The sequence below is a fragment of the Xiphias gladius genome, chromosome 7 (assembly GCF_016859285.1).
Source record: "Xiphias gladius isolate SHS-SW01 ecotype Sanya breed wild chromosome 7, ASM1685928v1, whole genome shotgun sequence".
NCBI classification, from domain to species: domain Eukaryota; kingdom Metazoa; phylum Chordata; class Actinopteri; order Istiophoriformes; family Xiphiidae; genus Xiphias; species Xiphias gladius.
The window spans coordinates 6,917,156-6,932,926 of NC_053406.1; the positions used below are offsets into that span (position 1 = coordinate 6,917,156).

The 15,771-nt window shown below is 38.9% G+C and overlaps 1 protein-coding gene across 1 annotated transcript in view; it reads right to left on the reverse strand.

Annotated features, from left to right (window-relative positions):
* Positions 1 to 463: 463 nt before the first annotated feature.
* LOC120792549 (limbic system associated membrane protein) overlaps positions 464 to 15,771 on the reverse strand; it is a 178,461-nt gene continuing 163,153 nt past the window's right edge. Inside the window, exons 5-8 of the mRNA XM_040131809.1 lie at positions 13,367 to 13,498; positions 12,225 to 12,345; positions 3,901 to 4,049; positions 464 to 1,858 (exon numbers count right to left, since the gene is read on the reverse strand). Coding sequence (XP_039987743.1) covers positions 1,761 to 1,858; positions 3,901 to 4,049; positions 12,225 to 12,345; positions 13,367 to 13,498 — 500 coding nt within the window. The 3' untranslated portion in view covers positions 464 to 1,760. The remainder of the gene's footprint in view (positions 1,859 to 3,900; positions 4,050 to 12,224; positions 12,346 to 13,366; positions 13,499 to 15,771) is intronic.

Genomic DNA, 15,771 nt, shown 5'->3' on the forward strand with positions numbered 1-15,771 from the left:
TGTTAAAGAGGCCCACCAGGCCAGTGGCCTCTAAGGCCATTGAGGGGAAATAAGCAGCGTTTGCTGTCTTTGCTGCTCTCATATTAAGCTCCTGGTACATGGACAAGCATTACAAGCTAAACATAATATTCCACTCTCTTTAACATCCTGTAAGCCAGCACTTGTATCATCTTAGGGATAGGTACAATAATAACTGCACAAAACTATCTTTGTTTTATGCTAGACCTTTTTTTTAAAAGATCACTGTCTAATGGGCTTCAGTTTACATGATAGAACAGGGTTGCCAGTTCAAGAGATCTACAAGTTATTCATCCTCAACAAATTACTACCCTAATCAGAAACATGGACACATAAAATTTGCCTTTCCATATAGTCTTGGGACATTTGATTCAACTATATATATATATATATATATATATATATATGCACACAACTAAAATGAATGAGGTAAAGACAGAAAAAATAACCTCAATATGAATATATCATGAATTTTTTCTTTATCATTTCATATTAAAACACACATTCTTCTTTGAAAGAAAAAAAACAAAAAAGTAAGTCATTCATTGGTGTCGTGCCTCTTTTAATCCAAATTCCAGCAGAATATTATAATGATCCTAAAACTTATAATCTAAAAGCAAACACTGTTCCTTGTACAGTATATGTATCTAAACGCGATGCAACCTGCCTTGAAGCGGAGACAACCTGCACAGTATGGTTGCTTGGTTGTCGAACAAGCAACGTACACTGCAACAATCTCCTCTTTTTCCTGTTGTTACAGTGGCAGAACAAGTTGTCTTATCATAGAGAAATACAAAATTTTGCTATGTACAGTATGCGTCATTATAACCTACTGTGTTTCTTTTTATTTTAACTGAGAGTCCTGCTGAAGAGAAATTAGGAATTCTTTTGGAATGAAGGCGGGTGGTTGCAAAGCCGCTGAATGAGGATGTAGATATCTACCACTAGATAAACTAATTTCTTCAGGTTTGTACTCTGCACGGTTTAGCTCAGTAGGACCGAGTCAATTTTATTCACTGCATCCTCAATTTTTTGGCTGGACGGCAACAACCGGAGTGACTGGAGAGATACCTTGCTAATGCTTTATATCTATGTTTTAGACTAGTAGCATCAGCATATGGTTCTACAGACAGAATCAGCTGCTGTACTCTCCCTTTGACTTCTGTATTTGTTAGTTTCAACTCTACATGAATATTTGGCAGATACTTTGTATGTTGCTCATTAATGCACTGGTTAAACACTTGGTTAAATTTACAGTTTAAGTTAACATAACATAAGAAGAAATATACCTTATGTCTTTAGTAATTCTAGAGACAAATGATTGTTGGCATCCCTGTGAGTGGGGTGCCTCTGCTTTAACTCCCATGAAGACAAAAATACAACAAATCCCAAACCCATTCCAGACCCCTAAGACAAGATATAGCAGAAAAAAGAAGTGCATAAAAATTAAAAATAGCAATGCATTTCTTTAAAAGAGCCTGTTTGCTTGTTCTGTCCTTCATTTCACTGTTTTTTGTTGTTGTTGTTCTTCTAACATTTTACTCATAACCCATCGCTTTGTGTAATATCTGTAAGCCGTGCTTGAGAGCACATAAGGTTTTCGTATCATGATGCAAACAGTCTGGAAGGGTGGTAAAGTTGGTAATAAGGTAGCAATAAGAATGTCGGTGAGTTGGAGAGAAGGAGGAGGAGAAGGAAGGAAGGCCAGGAGGGGGAAGATGAGGAAGAGGAGGGCAGTGGTATTAACACTTGAAGAAAAGGCAGGTGAAGGAGGCCAGTAGGAGCCACAGTGTTTGAGATACACAGGCAGCACCGCTGATATCTCGACCTGTCCCAGGTCCTGCACGGAAAGAGAGAGAGAGAGAGAGAGAGAGAGAGAGAGAGAGAGAGAGAGAGGAGTGTTAATTTAGAAGCCGGATTGACTGACAGAGAGCTCACACAGACTGGCAGACCCCCTAACTATTGCCACTATTTTGATTTTAACAAGAAAAAGGATGACAAATATTTTGGTTTTCCTTTACACAGAGAATATTGATATTTTTTGAGGTACTTCAAAGGAGAATGCCAACAACCAATTACGGAGGGTGACACAAAGGAATATTAATTTTACAAATATATACACATATTTGCATTTGAGTCAGTAAAAGCGTAAAATATAGTGTAAGTGATGTATTTAGACGAGCTGTAGCCTCTCCGAGGCTATGTGTGACTACAGACTACAGGCGATGTTTACAGACATCTGGTGGCCATGAGAGCTCAATGCACTGCAACTTAAGAAGACACATGCAAATAGACAAAACACCAGAAAATGGAGAGAACCTTTTTTCCAGTGGGCACAATGCTGTAAAAACAGGACAGTCAAACAAATAAAGAAAAGACCACAGACACGGCCGAACATACATACTGTAAAACAAAACAAAACAAACAAAAACTTAAATTGTTAGCTCATTTTGAATTAAGGAGGTTTTGTAACTAATTTCTTTGATGTTCTACACGACTTGCAGTGTTTCGGTATTTGGTTGTATTTTCTGTATTCATGACATTTGGCTGTTCTTTCTCACTTTGTGGTGTTTTCATCTAAATGCTGTGCACTGTCGAATGTATGAAGATGTTTTCTTAATAAAGTCGTTTCGCATGTGGTTTTTAAAGTTGCAGTACAATGAACTCTCAGGGCCACCATAGCAATAAGACTTTTAAAGTCAAAATTAACATCACGGGAGAGAAAACTGTGGTTGCATTACTCTTAGGTTAATCCCTTCAAGCATGTGGCACTTCTGATCAAACCCCCATCAGAAATGTCACAGCAGATGTTTTGTCTCCTAAAGCTGCGCTCCCTTTGGCTGTGTTGGGGAAACCTGCTTAAATGGAGTGCAGGCGGCATCCGCGGTATCTTTACTTCATAGCGCTGTATAGTGAGTTTCAGCTCATTGTTTAGCTGTCCGGTCAGTACATGTACCCGTTTGGTTCATTATCACTTTTCATAACTTTGTTTTTGTGCCAAACTGAACAGAAATTCACTGTACGCTACCTTCCCAGCGCAAATGCCGGACTGACACAGTCAGCAGCTACAGTATGTGGTGAACATAGTGGAGGAGCCAGATATTTCCCTTAGGAGTTGGTGGAGACAAAAAAAAAAAAAAAGACTAAAAGGAGAGTGACTATCGGACTTCAGCTTGCCAGGATGCCAGAAACACAACAACTGAAAGCTTATATTAACAGTCAGCCACCCTCCCCAGCTTTAAAAAAACACTCAAAACGCACCTTTTTAAAGTTGCTTTTAACTAACAATCAGCTTGTTCACGTATGTCTTCTATCGTTTTAACTTTTACTGCATTTGTTCCTTTTCACCCACCTACTTATAATACTATATTTTTCCTGCAGCTCTGTTTTTTGTGTGTAAAGTCTTTTTGTTAATCGCTTATCTATATCATGTGTCTTTGAGTGCCTTTAAAAGCGCTGGAAGAATAAAAGAAGTATTAGATTATATTATGTTATAATGTTGTTCTCTAACTCCTGGATGTATAATACAACACTTGCTAACAAGTTCACTATATCAACTTAAAAGGTGATGATATGTCAATGTTATGGTCACAACTTTAGTCACTACAAGCCATGTGAAATATATGGTCATTGGTGTGTATTCTGTATGATGCTGCTGTTAGTGTGTGAAACTGAGATTGAGTGGAACCATGTTCAACTGACTTAAACCACCACTTGGTTAGTTTTGGCACCGATGGAAAACCTTATGTTGTTACGATTAAAAAACTCCTTAGAGGTGTCACAATAATATCTATGGAGCTGTATGTTTTTAATTAAACAATGATCCTTCATTTTGGATTCAAACTGCCAACTAAAGCGTATGTCAGCAGTGGCTATACTCACTATAGAGGAAAAGGCTGGCATTCTGGACGCCCAGTCGGTTCGAGGCCACACAGGTATAGTTCCCATAATCCTCTTCAGTGACATTGGCAATCATGAGAACAGTGGTAGTGCCATGAATTTGGATATTGATGCCCTGGGCATTGGACAGCCTGGAGAGGAGAGACAGACAGAAGTGAAGCCATTTTAAGTAAATTGCAAAGCAATGAAAATTAGAGGACTTGAAGCCAGAGGGGACGGCAAAGTCTGAAGTTTTTGTCCAAGTAAAGGACACGGAAATCTTCACCAGAGCTTAATTAGCCAAAAATTATACTGACTTTTTACCAAAACAGAATACACCCTTTGAGTGAAAAATTAGTCATAACCTACTTCTGGCGTAAAAATAGACTTGATTATCTGCTTTACAGCAACATGACACTTTCGCACTGTGGCTGTCAGGATTCAGCAGTTTACAGAGTGTGGTTTGACATCCTAGAGCAACAATGTGCTGCTTCCAGAATGTACTGTCATATTAAAGCAATATCTGTGAATCTCCTCACGAGCTTATTTTGTCACATTTCGCACATTTCTGTGAAATTTTTTCACGAATGATTTATATTTTATTCAACTGAATTTAAATGTGACAGTTTCTGCAAAGCTACTACACACTGAAGGCCATGAAACAGACATTTGAAAACAGCCAGATCAGTCTCAAAAGTAAACAAAAACCTCACAACAATTTTAACAGAGATGTCAGTATATACTGTATGTTAGGGCAGATTTTCAGATAGCTAATGACATAGCTTAACTATATTCCATAAGGAGTTGTACTTTCATACTGGCAATCACTTGGCAATAGCAGGGTTCAGTGTCATTTCAGTGAACTCTCTGAGTGTAGGTGTCATGATTGTTAGAAGGGGGATAAACCTTTCTCATTTTGGAACAAACCTTTTTGATTTCAACAGTTCGACACAATGCTACATTCACCAGTAAGCAATCCTTCTCCTTTGAAATGGGTTAGAAAAGAAACCAAGATGCAGTTTGCAGATAGGCAATGTCACTCTCGTGGCTGTACATTTTTACTTTCCTTTAGGTTTGCAGAAATATAAAAACTTGTAAACATGTCAAAACTGGAAATAAACATTGCTTAGGAAATACTTCTATGAGGATATTTATTGTACAGCATGTACAAGGTTTGGCTCTAGTTAAACAATTCAAATGTCATTGTTTTATTTCGACGAATTACTTGGTTGTTGTTTGTTGATTTGTCCATCAAACGAACACGATCATTGCTATCCCGTCTTTGGATAAATGATTAGCATGCCGCTGAAGTCCTACTCTGCACTCCTGGGTGCCTTAATTAAGACCAAACTTCTGAAAATCAATTATGTCAACCTTGAAACTCATTCACAGCAAATTAATCGATACAGTTTGCTGACTCAGACTGTATACCTCACTGGTGAAGTGTTCCTTACATCATCACAACCACATAAAACTCTTTTAATAACACAGCACACATAATGGACCCTGCATGTTCTGGGCTGATTGAGCCCTTTCGTATCATGAATGAGGGGAAGTTCATTTAAGGCGCTTCAACTTAATCCTGCTTAAGTCTGGGTAATGTGGTAATCGGAATTTGAGCAGGGGAGCAAGAAGTTTATGCTGACACATACTTGGCTGATAGAAAGCATTAACATAAAAAGGAAAATGTACTTCATGGCACAGCATAATTTGGCTCACTGGGGAGTGGGGAACTTGATAAAGTGCTGAGGCCCTTCCCATAGGGACACCTTGGGAACAGTGGCAGTGTGCGTGTGTGTTTGTGTCTGAAAACGAGAGAGTGAGAGAGAGACCTAAGGGAGGTCAAGTCCACCAGCAGTGTCCCCGCTCCATCTAAAAGCAAAACCCCCTCCAATGATAAGGCCAGCAGCATATACAGTGTATTCTCCAGTGTGTCTTCATGAGAAGTGACTGCACTAATAAAAAGGCCCGCCTGCCCACAGACCATGCTGAGAGACCCAGATAATACACAGCACTACAGGGAGCTGAAAGCCAACAGCTATATTTACTATAGATTATAGTGCATGATTGTAATGTAGTAGCCGGGGAAAAAACTGACCCAAACAGGTCAAAAGGGACAGAGCTTCTTTTGTTTTCACAGTGATGGTTTCTGGTTGGCTTTATTTGCACACAGGCTGTGAGTTCAGTTGCCCAGCAGCAGAAAACAGGAAAGGGAGGAACAGGACATTGGCTCTCTGGACCCCAAAGTGTGTCTTCTTTTCTATTATCATTAATCGGGCTCAACATATCTGCTGCTCATTTTAACTTTTAACATGTTGGCACACGCCGATCTGCAGCCTGCAGCCCGCAGCCTGCAACTTCCCTCACTTTTGATTTCAAGTTCATCCAATATGCCTCTGTCTCTGCCAGCTTCTTCATCTGGCATAATAGTCTGGAATACGTTTTTAGAGAAGTTGGCAGAAATGTGCATGTCTACCTTTTTCGGAGCAAAGTTTTTCATGCTTGACGTCCTTCCTCAAAGGCAGAGGGCAGCAACGCTCTACTGGCTATCTTCAGTGATATTGTCTTGATGCACAGAGCCACTCTGCTGCATTAAACCCGCGCCTGAAATGATTTGACCCCTCTATTTGGTGGAGGGCATGCAATGTGTGCGCAGGGCTGCGCTCGCAGGCCGGCAGATATGAAAGACCAGAGCAAATCATCAGATGGACAGATTTGATTCTGTAGCGTGTGGGAGCATCTAAAGTACGTTATCACTGCCAGAGAAAATGACAGGCCTGTTATGATTCAAGGCCGATGATAAATGAAATCAAGTGGAGAGTTCTGCTGAAACTTGTAACCCAGAGATGATTGAAAACGGTCCGCTGGCTGTGACAGCCATGTATCAGCTGAAAAAAAGACAAAGATACTGTATCTGTCTGTCTTATTAGCTGACAGCTCATTTTGGAGTTTCTCATGTAATAAACATGGACGGAGTGATTTACTGCACAAAGAGCAGTCGAGACACCCTACTTTAAAAGATGCTTTTTTATATAGAGAGTATTGGTTGATTCTACAGTCAGATCGGGTTAACATTACGAATCATCTGATTTACACTTCGATCCAAATTCCACTATGCACAGCCAGTGCTTACAGTTATGAACTACTGGCCAGCTGCTTTAAGATCGTGATGGATCAGTCTTCCGAGGCTAATTTGGTGCTCTAAGTGCTGTGGAGTCTTTCAGATCCTGGTGAAGTCAGAGATGCTTAGTAGGTTTGTTCCCCTTTTCTGTTTCTGAGCATGAATTATGTTTGATCAACTGAGGAGGTCCAGGTTTTCATGTGGATATTAAGACTGACTGAATATGGATATGAATAAGGTTAGTTAAGTTAAGCGTCTCTACTCAGAGGAGGAGAAAAGCAAGCTCTGCAGCCAAGTTTGTGCTCACCCGCTTATGCCAAGCAGTTTGTTCGAACTCTGGAGTGTTTACCCTTTCAGTTTGGTTTGTTTGCGCAGGTGAGAGCAGTGCTTTTTGAACTTGGCACTGGATAACTCGACCAAAAATTAGTGTCTAAGTCCTCTGCCAAGAGAGCTAGGGTGTGGTTTGTTTGGGGTTACATAACCCATCCAGAGGACATGAGTATGAAAAGTTCTAAGTTGACCAAATGAACAGGTTTGGACTGAGAGTCAAGGTTCATTACAAAATTGTGAGGTTGACACACTATTGATAAAGTTCAACATACTGTGCTTTAGGTATAGGAATTGATTTCACACTAGCTTTCCTCCCTGCATCAACAAATCTGAAACAAAAGATAAGAGTATTAAAAGAGATTAAGGAAAATAATTCATCAATTTCAAATAAAGTGAGACTTTACTAAAATAATCCTGCATCTGAAGGGTATCAGTAAACAATTGTTGTTTTGTTTGACAAAATACAGTGTAGGGATTAAAGAAAGGTTTAATACAACCAGGAACCAAATCTCATCAGAAAACTTCAGTAAAACTTAACTGTACTTCTAAAAATGCATAAATTATTAAAGTATATAAATTTATGTTTGAGACTGAAATAATGAGAGGTGACAATCTAAATCCATCAGTTCTCTTCACTTTTCATGTGTTTTTCTGGTATGGACACCAGAACAGGTGAATTCTAAATTTGTCAGTTTTTAGTGTTGCTTGTAAGGGTGCAATTACACCTCTGCTTAGTTTCTATTTTGGTGTAAAAAGCATTTTTATGACTGATTCACTGCAAAAATGATGACCCCCCGGGAGAATGGTTTGTTCTGATAAAAAGACAAACACACGGCTGAATTTAGTTCAGGTTTGATTCAGTTGTAAAGTCACGGCTAATGAGAATGAAAATAGAGAAAAGAAAGGAAAGTTATTTTTACTGCTTTATGCAAATCAATATGGTCCAGAGGACTATAGAGCACGGCTCCACTAAAAACTGATTCCATAACTGATTACAAAACAGCAGCCACATGACTCTTTGCGAAACAACCGCAACTAGGCATGGCAGGTCTGTTAAGCTTTGTATTTTTCGGTGTGCATGGGGCTCTCAAAGAGATCTTATAAGAAAGAGTTTGGAGGTTATTTTTTTCTTTCCAAAACCAAAAACACGTAGGTGTAAGGAAAAGCGTAAGGAAAAGATTAAACAGGTCTGTCTGCTCTAATGTGAGCTGCAATTGTTAGCATGTTCAGCTAACTAGCTTAGTTCCTCGAGTAGTTAGCAAGCGCTACTTCCAAGGCCAAGGAGTGCTTCATTAAATAACTTCATTAGTTTGTACGGTTACAAGTTATGTAAAAAAAACCTGCCCTCACAGCTACAGAAGCACATCCAGTGTTTATTACCCCACTGTGTGGAAGCTGGTACTGGGGTTTGGTACTGGGTCCGACATGCTAGGATAATGTTAGTATGTTGGTCCTGCTCCTGATTGATTCCAGCAACATTGCCTGAGATAGTGTTTGCCAAACACATTGGTTAGTCATCCTGCTCAAAGCCTTTTCTTTTCCAGCAAGTGGAACACACTGACTTAAAACATAACCAAATATGGTCATATTATATTAATATGAGTCTGATTTTTGCTTAACCTTACTATAAATAAGGATAAGGTAAAATTCTAGGACGATCACTGAACTGCAATACAAGTACGACTGTGTTTATTTATCTTCTTTATTTTCTGTCTTCAGCATGATCATCCACTGTCCACTGTCAGGATGCTGACTAGAGGTGGAAATCACATATTACTTTGCCGGTTTGAATCCCTTTGTTCAGTTTACTTCAAACATTCACAGTCCATAATTATGTAGTTAGTTCAATTTTTTCCTCGGCTAAGCTGCTGCTTCACTGTTCAATGGCACTTCAGCACTTACAACAGAAAGTAATTGCATCAGCTTTTATATGGCCGTAACAGTCAACGTTAATTCTGTCCTCAGTTCAGTAGAATGCTCAGTCTGTTTTATATTTCAAGCTGTTAGTTCAGTTCAGTATAACTAGTACTGCACATAAGGTTGAGAGCTCCAACAGCCTATTTTTCACGATAGAGTTATCAGAGCCTTCGCTGTCTTTTAATATACTTTAACAAGAAAGTAACATGTGGATCTTCGCTAACAATAAGACTCTGAGTCACCAGTGAGGGGAGCTCTACTGCTAAAAACTACTGATTCGGTCAGTGACAATGATGATTCGGTATAGTCAACTGAACTCTTGTCGATAAAGATTTGTTCGTTCATGTACTGAACACGTCTAATGTTGACTTTGGGTTAGCAACATGAAGCTCAAACTTTTAGCACAATATCAAGTATTGTATGTAGCCATCAAGTGCACGTTTAACACCACTTTTGCATGGTTCTCTTTTTAAAACAGGTCAGGTGGAAACATAACCAGCAAAGTCTGTTTTCATCCAACTCACGGAACTGACATTATCTAACTAGTAAGAGCTGATAAAATCTGCTAGCAAACGTTATTTCGGCTGGTAAAATCAATAGTTGCCATTTAGAAATGAGAGGTATGCTGTTATCCACCGCTGTCTGAAATAAAGAACCCATGGTTTCAAAAATTACTAAGAATTTTGAGTGGTTAATCGTAAGCTTGCCAGCAACCGTAACAAAAATCTTTTCTTTGTGATTTGATTGTAGATTTTAGGGTGTCCACTAATAACTGATTAAGATGAGTTTAAACTTTTTAAACTCATCTTAAAGTTTAAACAAGCACAGGAGCAAGACCCCACTTTAACAATCAGGTAAATAAGATACAACAGGCTAGAGATTCTTGGGGAGGGGAACTATAAAATTAACTAGCCAAGCAAGGATAAATTATATTATTATGGTGCATTAACATCATCATCCAAAGATAATGTGCAGTAACACTGGCACAGAGAGAAAGGGGAGCATGAACAGGCACATAGCCAAAATCCTCCAGGGGACAAAACAACTGAGATAGATGGAGGTTGGAAACAAGAGATAATGCAAAATATTTCAACGACCATAAATCTTTCTTTTCAAGCACTGGCGTGATAGGCCTATTACTTTAGAGACTATATCTTGGATAACGCTTTTGATGCTCCTCCAATATTTTTCTCCCAATCTTCAGGGAACTTTTACTGCTGTAGTTTGGGTGTGATTGAAATTTCAGATCGCGACACTCTGTGTGTGCAATTTTCTTATCATTAGTTTTTTCCATTCAAGCCCCTCGAGTCCAAAATGACTCAGGCGGTGAGTTTGCTGCAGAGCAGGGAACCTCTTTGGTTATTAGATGACAAGTGTTGAAATGGAGGAACTGGTTTGTCATTGCTTTGGATGTCATTACACTTCGATTGTCTAAAAGTGTTTTGCAGATACATGCATGACACTTAAATTGATAGCTTTCCAATGAACATCTGTGTCTGACCAAACAATTTGCAGTTTCACAGGAGACAGTACAGTGCGGGAAGCCTGATTTCCATTTCAGTGGAATTACTTGTGGTATGAGAAAAAGATTACTGAGATTTTCATTGACTACAGTATCTCAATTTATTGCAGAACAATGTCTGATCTGTTTTACTTTTCCTCTTCTCAAAAGAATATCAAAGAATCTACTGCTGTCTTGCGCAGCAATGTTCAATTAACAATAGAATAACAGCCTAATGAGTGATTAATTGGGTGATTAGTCATTATCAAACTACACAGATGATGTCATCAAATTAACACCGGGATGTGACAATGGGACCACTGTGAGGGCAGATTTGACAAGGAGATCAAAGAGATCCATTATAACCACTTGGTAAAATGACACGGAGCATGTTTGGCACGGAGAATAATGTGATGAAGCTCTTGCTACACTCGTGATATGAGGATGAATCATCTCAGGAGAAAGTGTGCAGAAAGCCTCTGACCTGGGCCATTTCAAAAAGAAAAAGAAAAAAAAATAACATAGACAGGACCTAGTGTAGTCCTGTTGTTTGGAGACAACTCAGAGATTAACCCTCATATTTACCAAAGGCTTGAATATAAGGAAGAGTATTCAATATGATTAACATTAGACAGAAAAGCCTCTTTACAGCTGCCATGGTCATGCCCAAGTGAATTCAATGAAAATCTCATTATTTTGCCTCATTATTTAATTTGCAATGGCAGCACCATAAATCAAGTTTGCTCCTTGCCTCAAGATAAGTCAGGTCAGGTTGAGTAAAGGGTATTTCTGAAACCTCTTATCACATGCACATCACCAGCAACACTTTGTAGCTGTAAATAATTATCAATCATCACAAATCATGTTTCGATACAGAATTCACTAAAATAAAGCACAAGGGAAGTACATAATAAGCTGTAATACGATACAGCAAAAGCTTTCTGAAACTGTTGTTGTTATGTGTATACAATAAAAGCCTTTCAATGTGTTGTGAGGGCTTTTCTCAAAGACTTTGTTTTTAATATCACATGTAAGGGAGAGAAGGTTTTCCATCCTGGAAGCATTATAGGAGATCATTATGGTAATACAGAGGCTTCAGAGCATGAGGATGCCAGCCTTGGTGGCAGGAGGCTAATGGCTTGTGTGTGCTCTGTTTAATAGCTTGTTTGAGTGGTTGTATATAGCTCATGTATTTTAGCTCACTCTCTAGCCCTTGATTGGACTGAAGCATAAAAAAAAAATACACAGACTTAGTTTGCAAAATCATGCTGAATCAGTGGGTGGGTTTTTAGTACAATTTGATATATGATTAGTGGTTGTGAAAGTGAAAGTGTTTGTGTTTGTCAAAGTTTTTCATCGTTCTGAGGCAACATCAGGTATGCAGTATGTGGCTCTATATGGGTTTCTATTTGTGACATTGGTGTGGAAAGTTGTAGTGCAAATGTCTAAAAGTTTTACCTTTTTTCATCTCTGTACCATTCAAACTCTGGTGTGGGCACAGCGGTGGCGTCACACTGCAGGGTCCCCATGCGGCCAACCTGAGTCTCTGAGTTCTGGGTTTTCTTTATTGTCGGAGGGTCTGCAGAGTCACAAAATGTTGATAAAAGTCACATCAAGTTACACATGCTGCTACTCAGTTATTCCAGAATTGGTCCCATCTCATTTGGCAATTGTGTTTTCTTTCAGTTTCATTTGAAATACTTTGATTTCCTTTTCCTAAAAACTGAATTACTTTTATTGTGTCAGGTATGTCTGAAAAGGATCATTGATATAAGCCTTGGACAGAAGGAAAGGCCTGTCATACAATGACAAATGCTCTGTACTGAATTTGGCTGAACAAAGCAAACACATAACAAACCAACAAATCAGCTTCAATTTCTTCTTTGAAGAACATTTTACAGAGTAAAATTAAATTTTAGTTATCGCCCATTCAAGCCTCAGAAATCAATGTAGATAGATTTGGGGCTAAGAGTTACAAACATCAAGATGGTCAGAAATACTGTATGTCCCATGGGGATTAATGCTCATTTTCCATTTAGGATTAAACACTAAGAAACTGTTTAATATAGAATTGTTTATCATTTAATGCAGGCACTCAGACTTGGCTAAAGTACGGTTTGGGCAAACAGCCATACGTGATTTGTTGAGATCAAAGAAAATTCCCCTCCTCTGGGGGGAGTTGGTTTGTCATGTCTCATGAGCTGTTCATCAATCTTCAATGGCCAACTGATGTATTTCAGTCATCAGATCTGAACATGGACCCCTGACAAGAATTAACTAGGTGATCTTATTTTGAGTATTACTTGATTACTTGAGAACTACCATCGTAATGACATTTGCAATCAAACTTACAGATATTTCCCTTTCTGTCTGGATTCGTCTTGAAAAGGCTGAAGGGGGCTCCATAACTTTCAAGATACAACCTTCCCTCCCCATCACACACTATATTCTATGTCTCTACTCTTAACCCTAGTCTTGACTATTATGTGATTTTATCTGTTGAGTGTATCATCTTGTTAAATTTTTAACATGAAAGCTGATGAGACCATTGATCAGTTTGCAAGATACTGTAGCATGTGCTGCAGTCTGTCGTTACTTACAGTTCACAACCACATTGACATATTTGACATCTGGTGTGGCGACGTCATTGCTGGCCTTGCATTCGTAACGACCCGCTTGGTTTCGCATGATACCTATAATGTCCAGGTACTCTTCTCCGTCCAATGGCTCTGCTGCAGAGTGATTGAGGGAGGCAAAAGGGAGAGGAAAAAAGAGGGAGACAAAAGAGACTGATGAAGACAAAGTTATTGTCTGAGCTCCACCCTAGAGCAATAAAATTTAACTCTTAATTTTAGCTCTCACTTTCTCCCAGTGACTTTAACCATCATATTCTACTGGCCATCAGTTCCAATGAAATTGAAAATGACTAAAAGATGGATTTTTACTAGATGATTGTGTTGGACAACGACTGAACGCAGATGAAGAACTTCTGAATTTTAAAGGAATAATTCAACATTTTGGGAAAATACATGCCACTCTCATATCTTTCCATTAGTTATTAAGATACACCCAGCAGCCAGTTGGATTATTTTATCATAAAGACTGGAAATAGGGGGGAACAGCTAGCCTGTCTATGTCCAAAGGTAAAACAAATACCAACCTAACAATGCCTAAAGCTCACTAATTAACATGCTTATGTTAAGCCATCATACACTTTTGCTCAGGCTCTCCTTGAAGTCATTCATGGTGTTGCACTCGACTGTAAACACTAAAAGTAATAGTGTGAAAAATTAAAAAAAGAGAGCTTGAGAAAGAAGTTCAAACCCTGCTTTCTTTCTCATCTCCATATACCTGGCTGATAATTTTGTGACGTGGGTGTCCTTATGTAAATGCTGTTTGGCCATCTAACAACCACTTTGCTTGATGCGTAGTGACACTTAAATTTCTTTGTGACTTGCTTTTGATTAAGGGGTAAATAAATCAGGCATAAATTTGAACTACAGCATGCTTCCATGCTCATAATCCACAACAGAGTAATTCAAATTCACAGTTGGGTCATGCTGAAAAATCCAGACTGAATGGCTTAGATTGACCCTTTAACTCAAAGCGCTTTTAATACTCAGAAACTGGTTTAGCAATTAGCTGTTTGTCTGAAAGCTCTGATTAACAGAGTAATGATATCTGCAAATGTCATCGCATTGAAAGATCTGGTATGTCTTATTAGATCTATGGGTGGGTCAGGAAGAGGAAATGGCAGTTTCTTTGATGTGTTGCCATGTTGATTATACTTCATCTTTTATCACATCTGTAGAAAGCATTGGTGAGAGGACCAATTGACATTATTATTTGTGATGTGATATGATAATATTAGGTGGATTTGTGTGACATTGCAATGAACAGAAATCGACAGAAATGTGATAATTAATGCTCTATATGATAATACACTGGAAACTACAAAGATGTTCATCTGACTTGAACATCCATTTTACGTACATTTTGACCTGATGAACAATGAAATTATTGGAAATTGTCAAAACTGAATAAGGAATCACCTGCTCCTAGCCAGTATGCCAACAGTGCATCTCAGGGTATTTCTCAAAATGATACAATTATCTGCACTGAATGAGGGAGGGAATCTCTGAGGACCCAGCAAATGTAATAAATACAAAAATACAATAAATACTTCCTTTAATCTAAGAAAATTGAGTGATGGAATCTTGTCTGCACAGAGATCTCTGGGGTGGGGGTGGGGGTGCACTATTTGTAACAACAGTAAATGTCAGTAGTCTCAGTTGTGAGAAAGTTCATGCTCATGTTCCAAGTGAGGGGCTGCAGGCTCTGTGAGACAGAACCACTGTGCCCTGAGAAATGAACCGGCAACTTCAGGGACTCTGGTATGGGAGGTAAGTTGAAAAACAGCTGTTCTGCTTTGGTGAACACACATAAATGCTATGCCATTTCATGCCTTAAAACTCACAAAAACAACAGGTTACAACACCCCAAAAACATCTGTCTGAGTTTTACAAATGCCTGAAGCTCAAAGGCCTAATATCTAAAAGCTGGCTCTGAAAAATTATGTAAATGATCGAAATCAAGTGCATGATGGAGATGGAGGCAGCTGATACTGCGTTATTTCATGATGATTGAAAGATCAGTGGGATCATGATCAAAGTCTAAACCAGATCATATTCAGCTGTCCCTGGACAAACTGCCAGAGTAAAATGATTGGAGAGGTAGGCTTGAGAATCTGTTGCCATGGAAATTCTATTGAAGCTCAATCTCTTCTTCAGTGCTTTGGTTTGGTGCTGGATGAAGAGAGAGCATACCACGTGACAGCAAAGATCAAAAAAGAGAGAGGAGAGGAGAGAAGAGAATTTAAATGACAGATGAGAGGAAGCGGCTCGACTAGTTGTTTAAGCGCCGCAATTAACTGTCAGTTATCTCACCTGCTGTGAATAGAGAGCAGCTCAATCATCAAGGATGAATGGAACGTGATGTGCTGTCT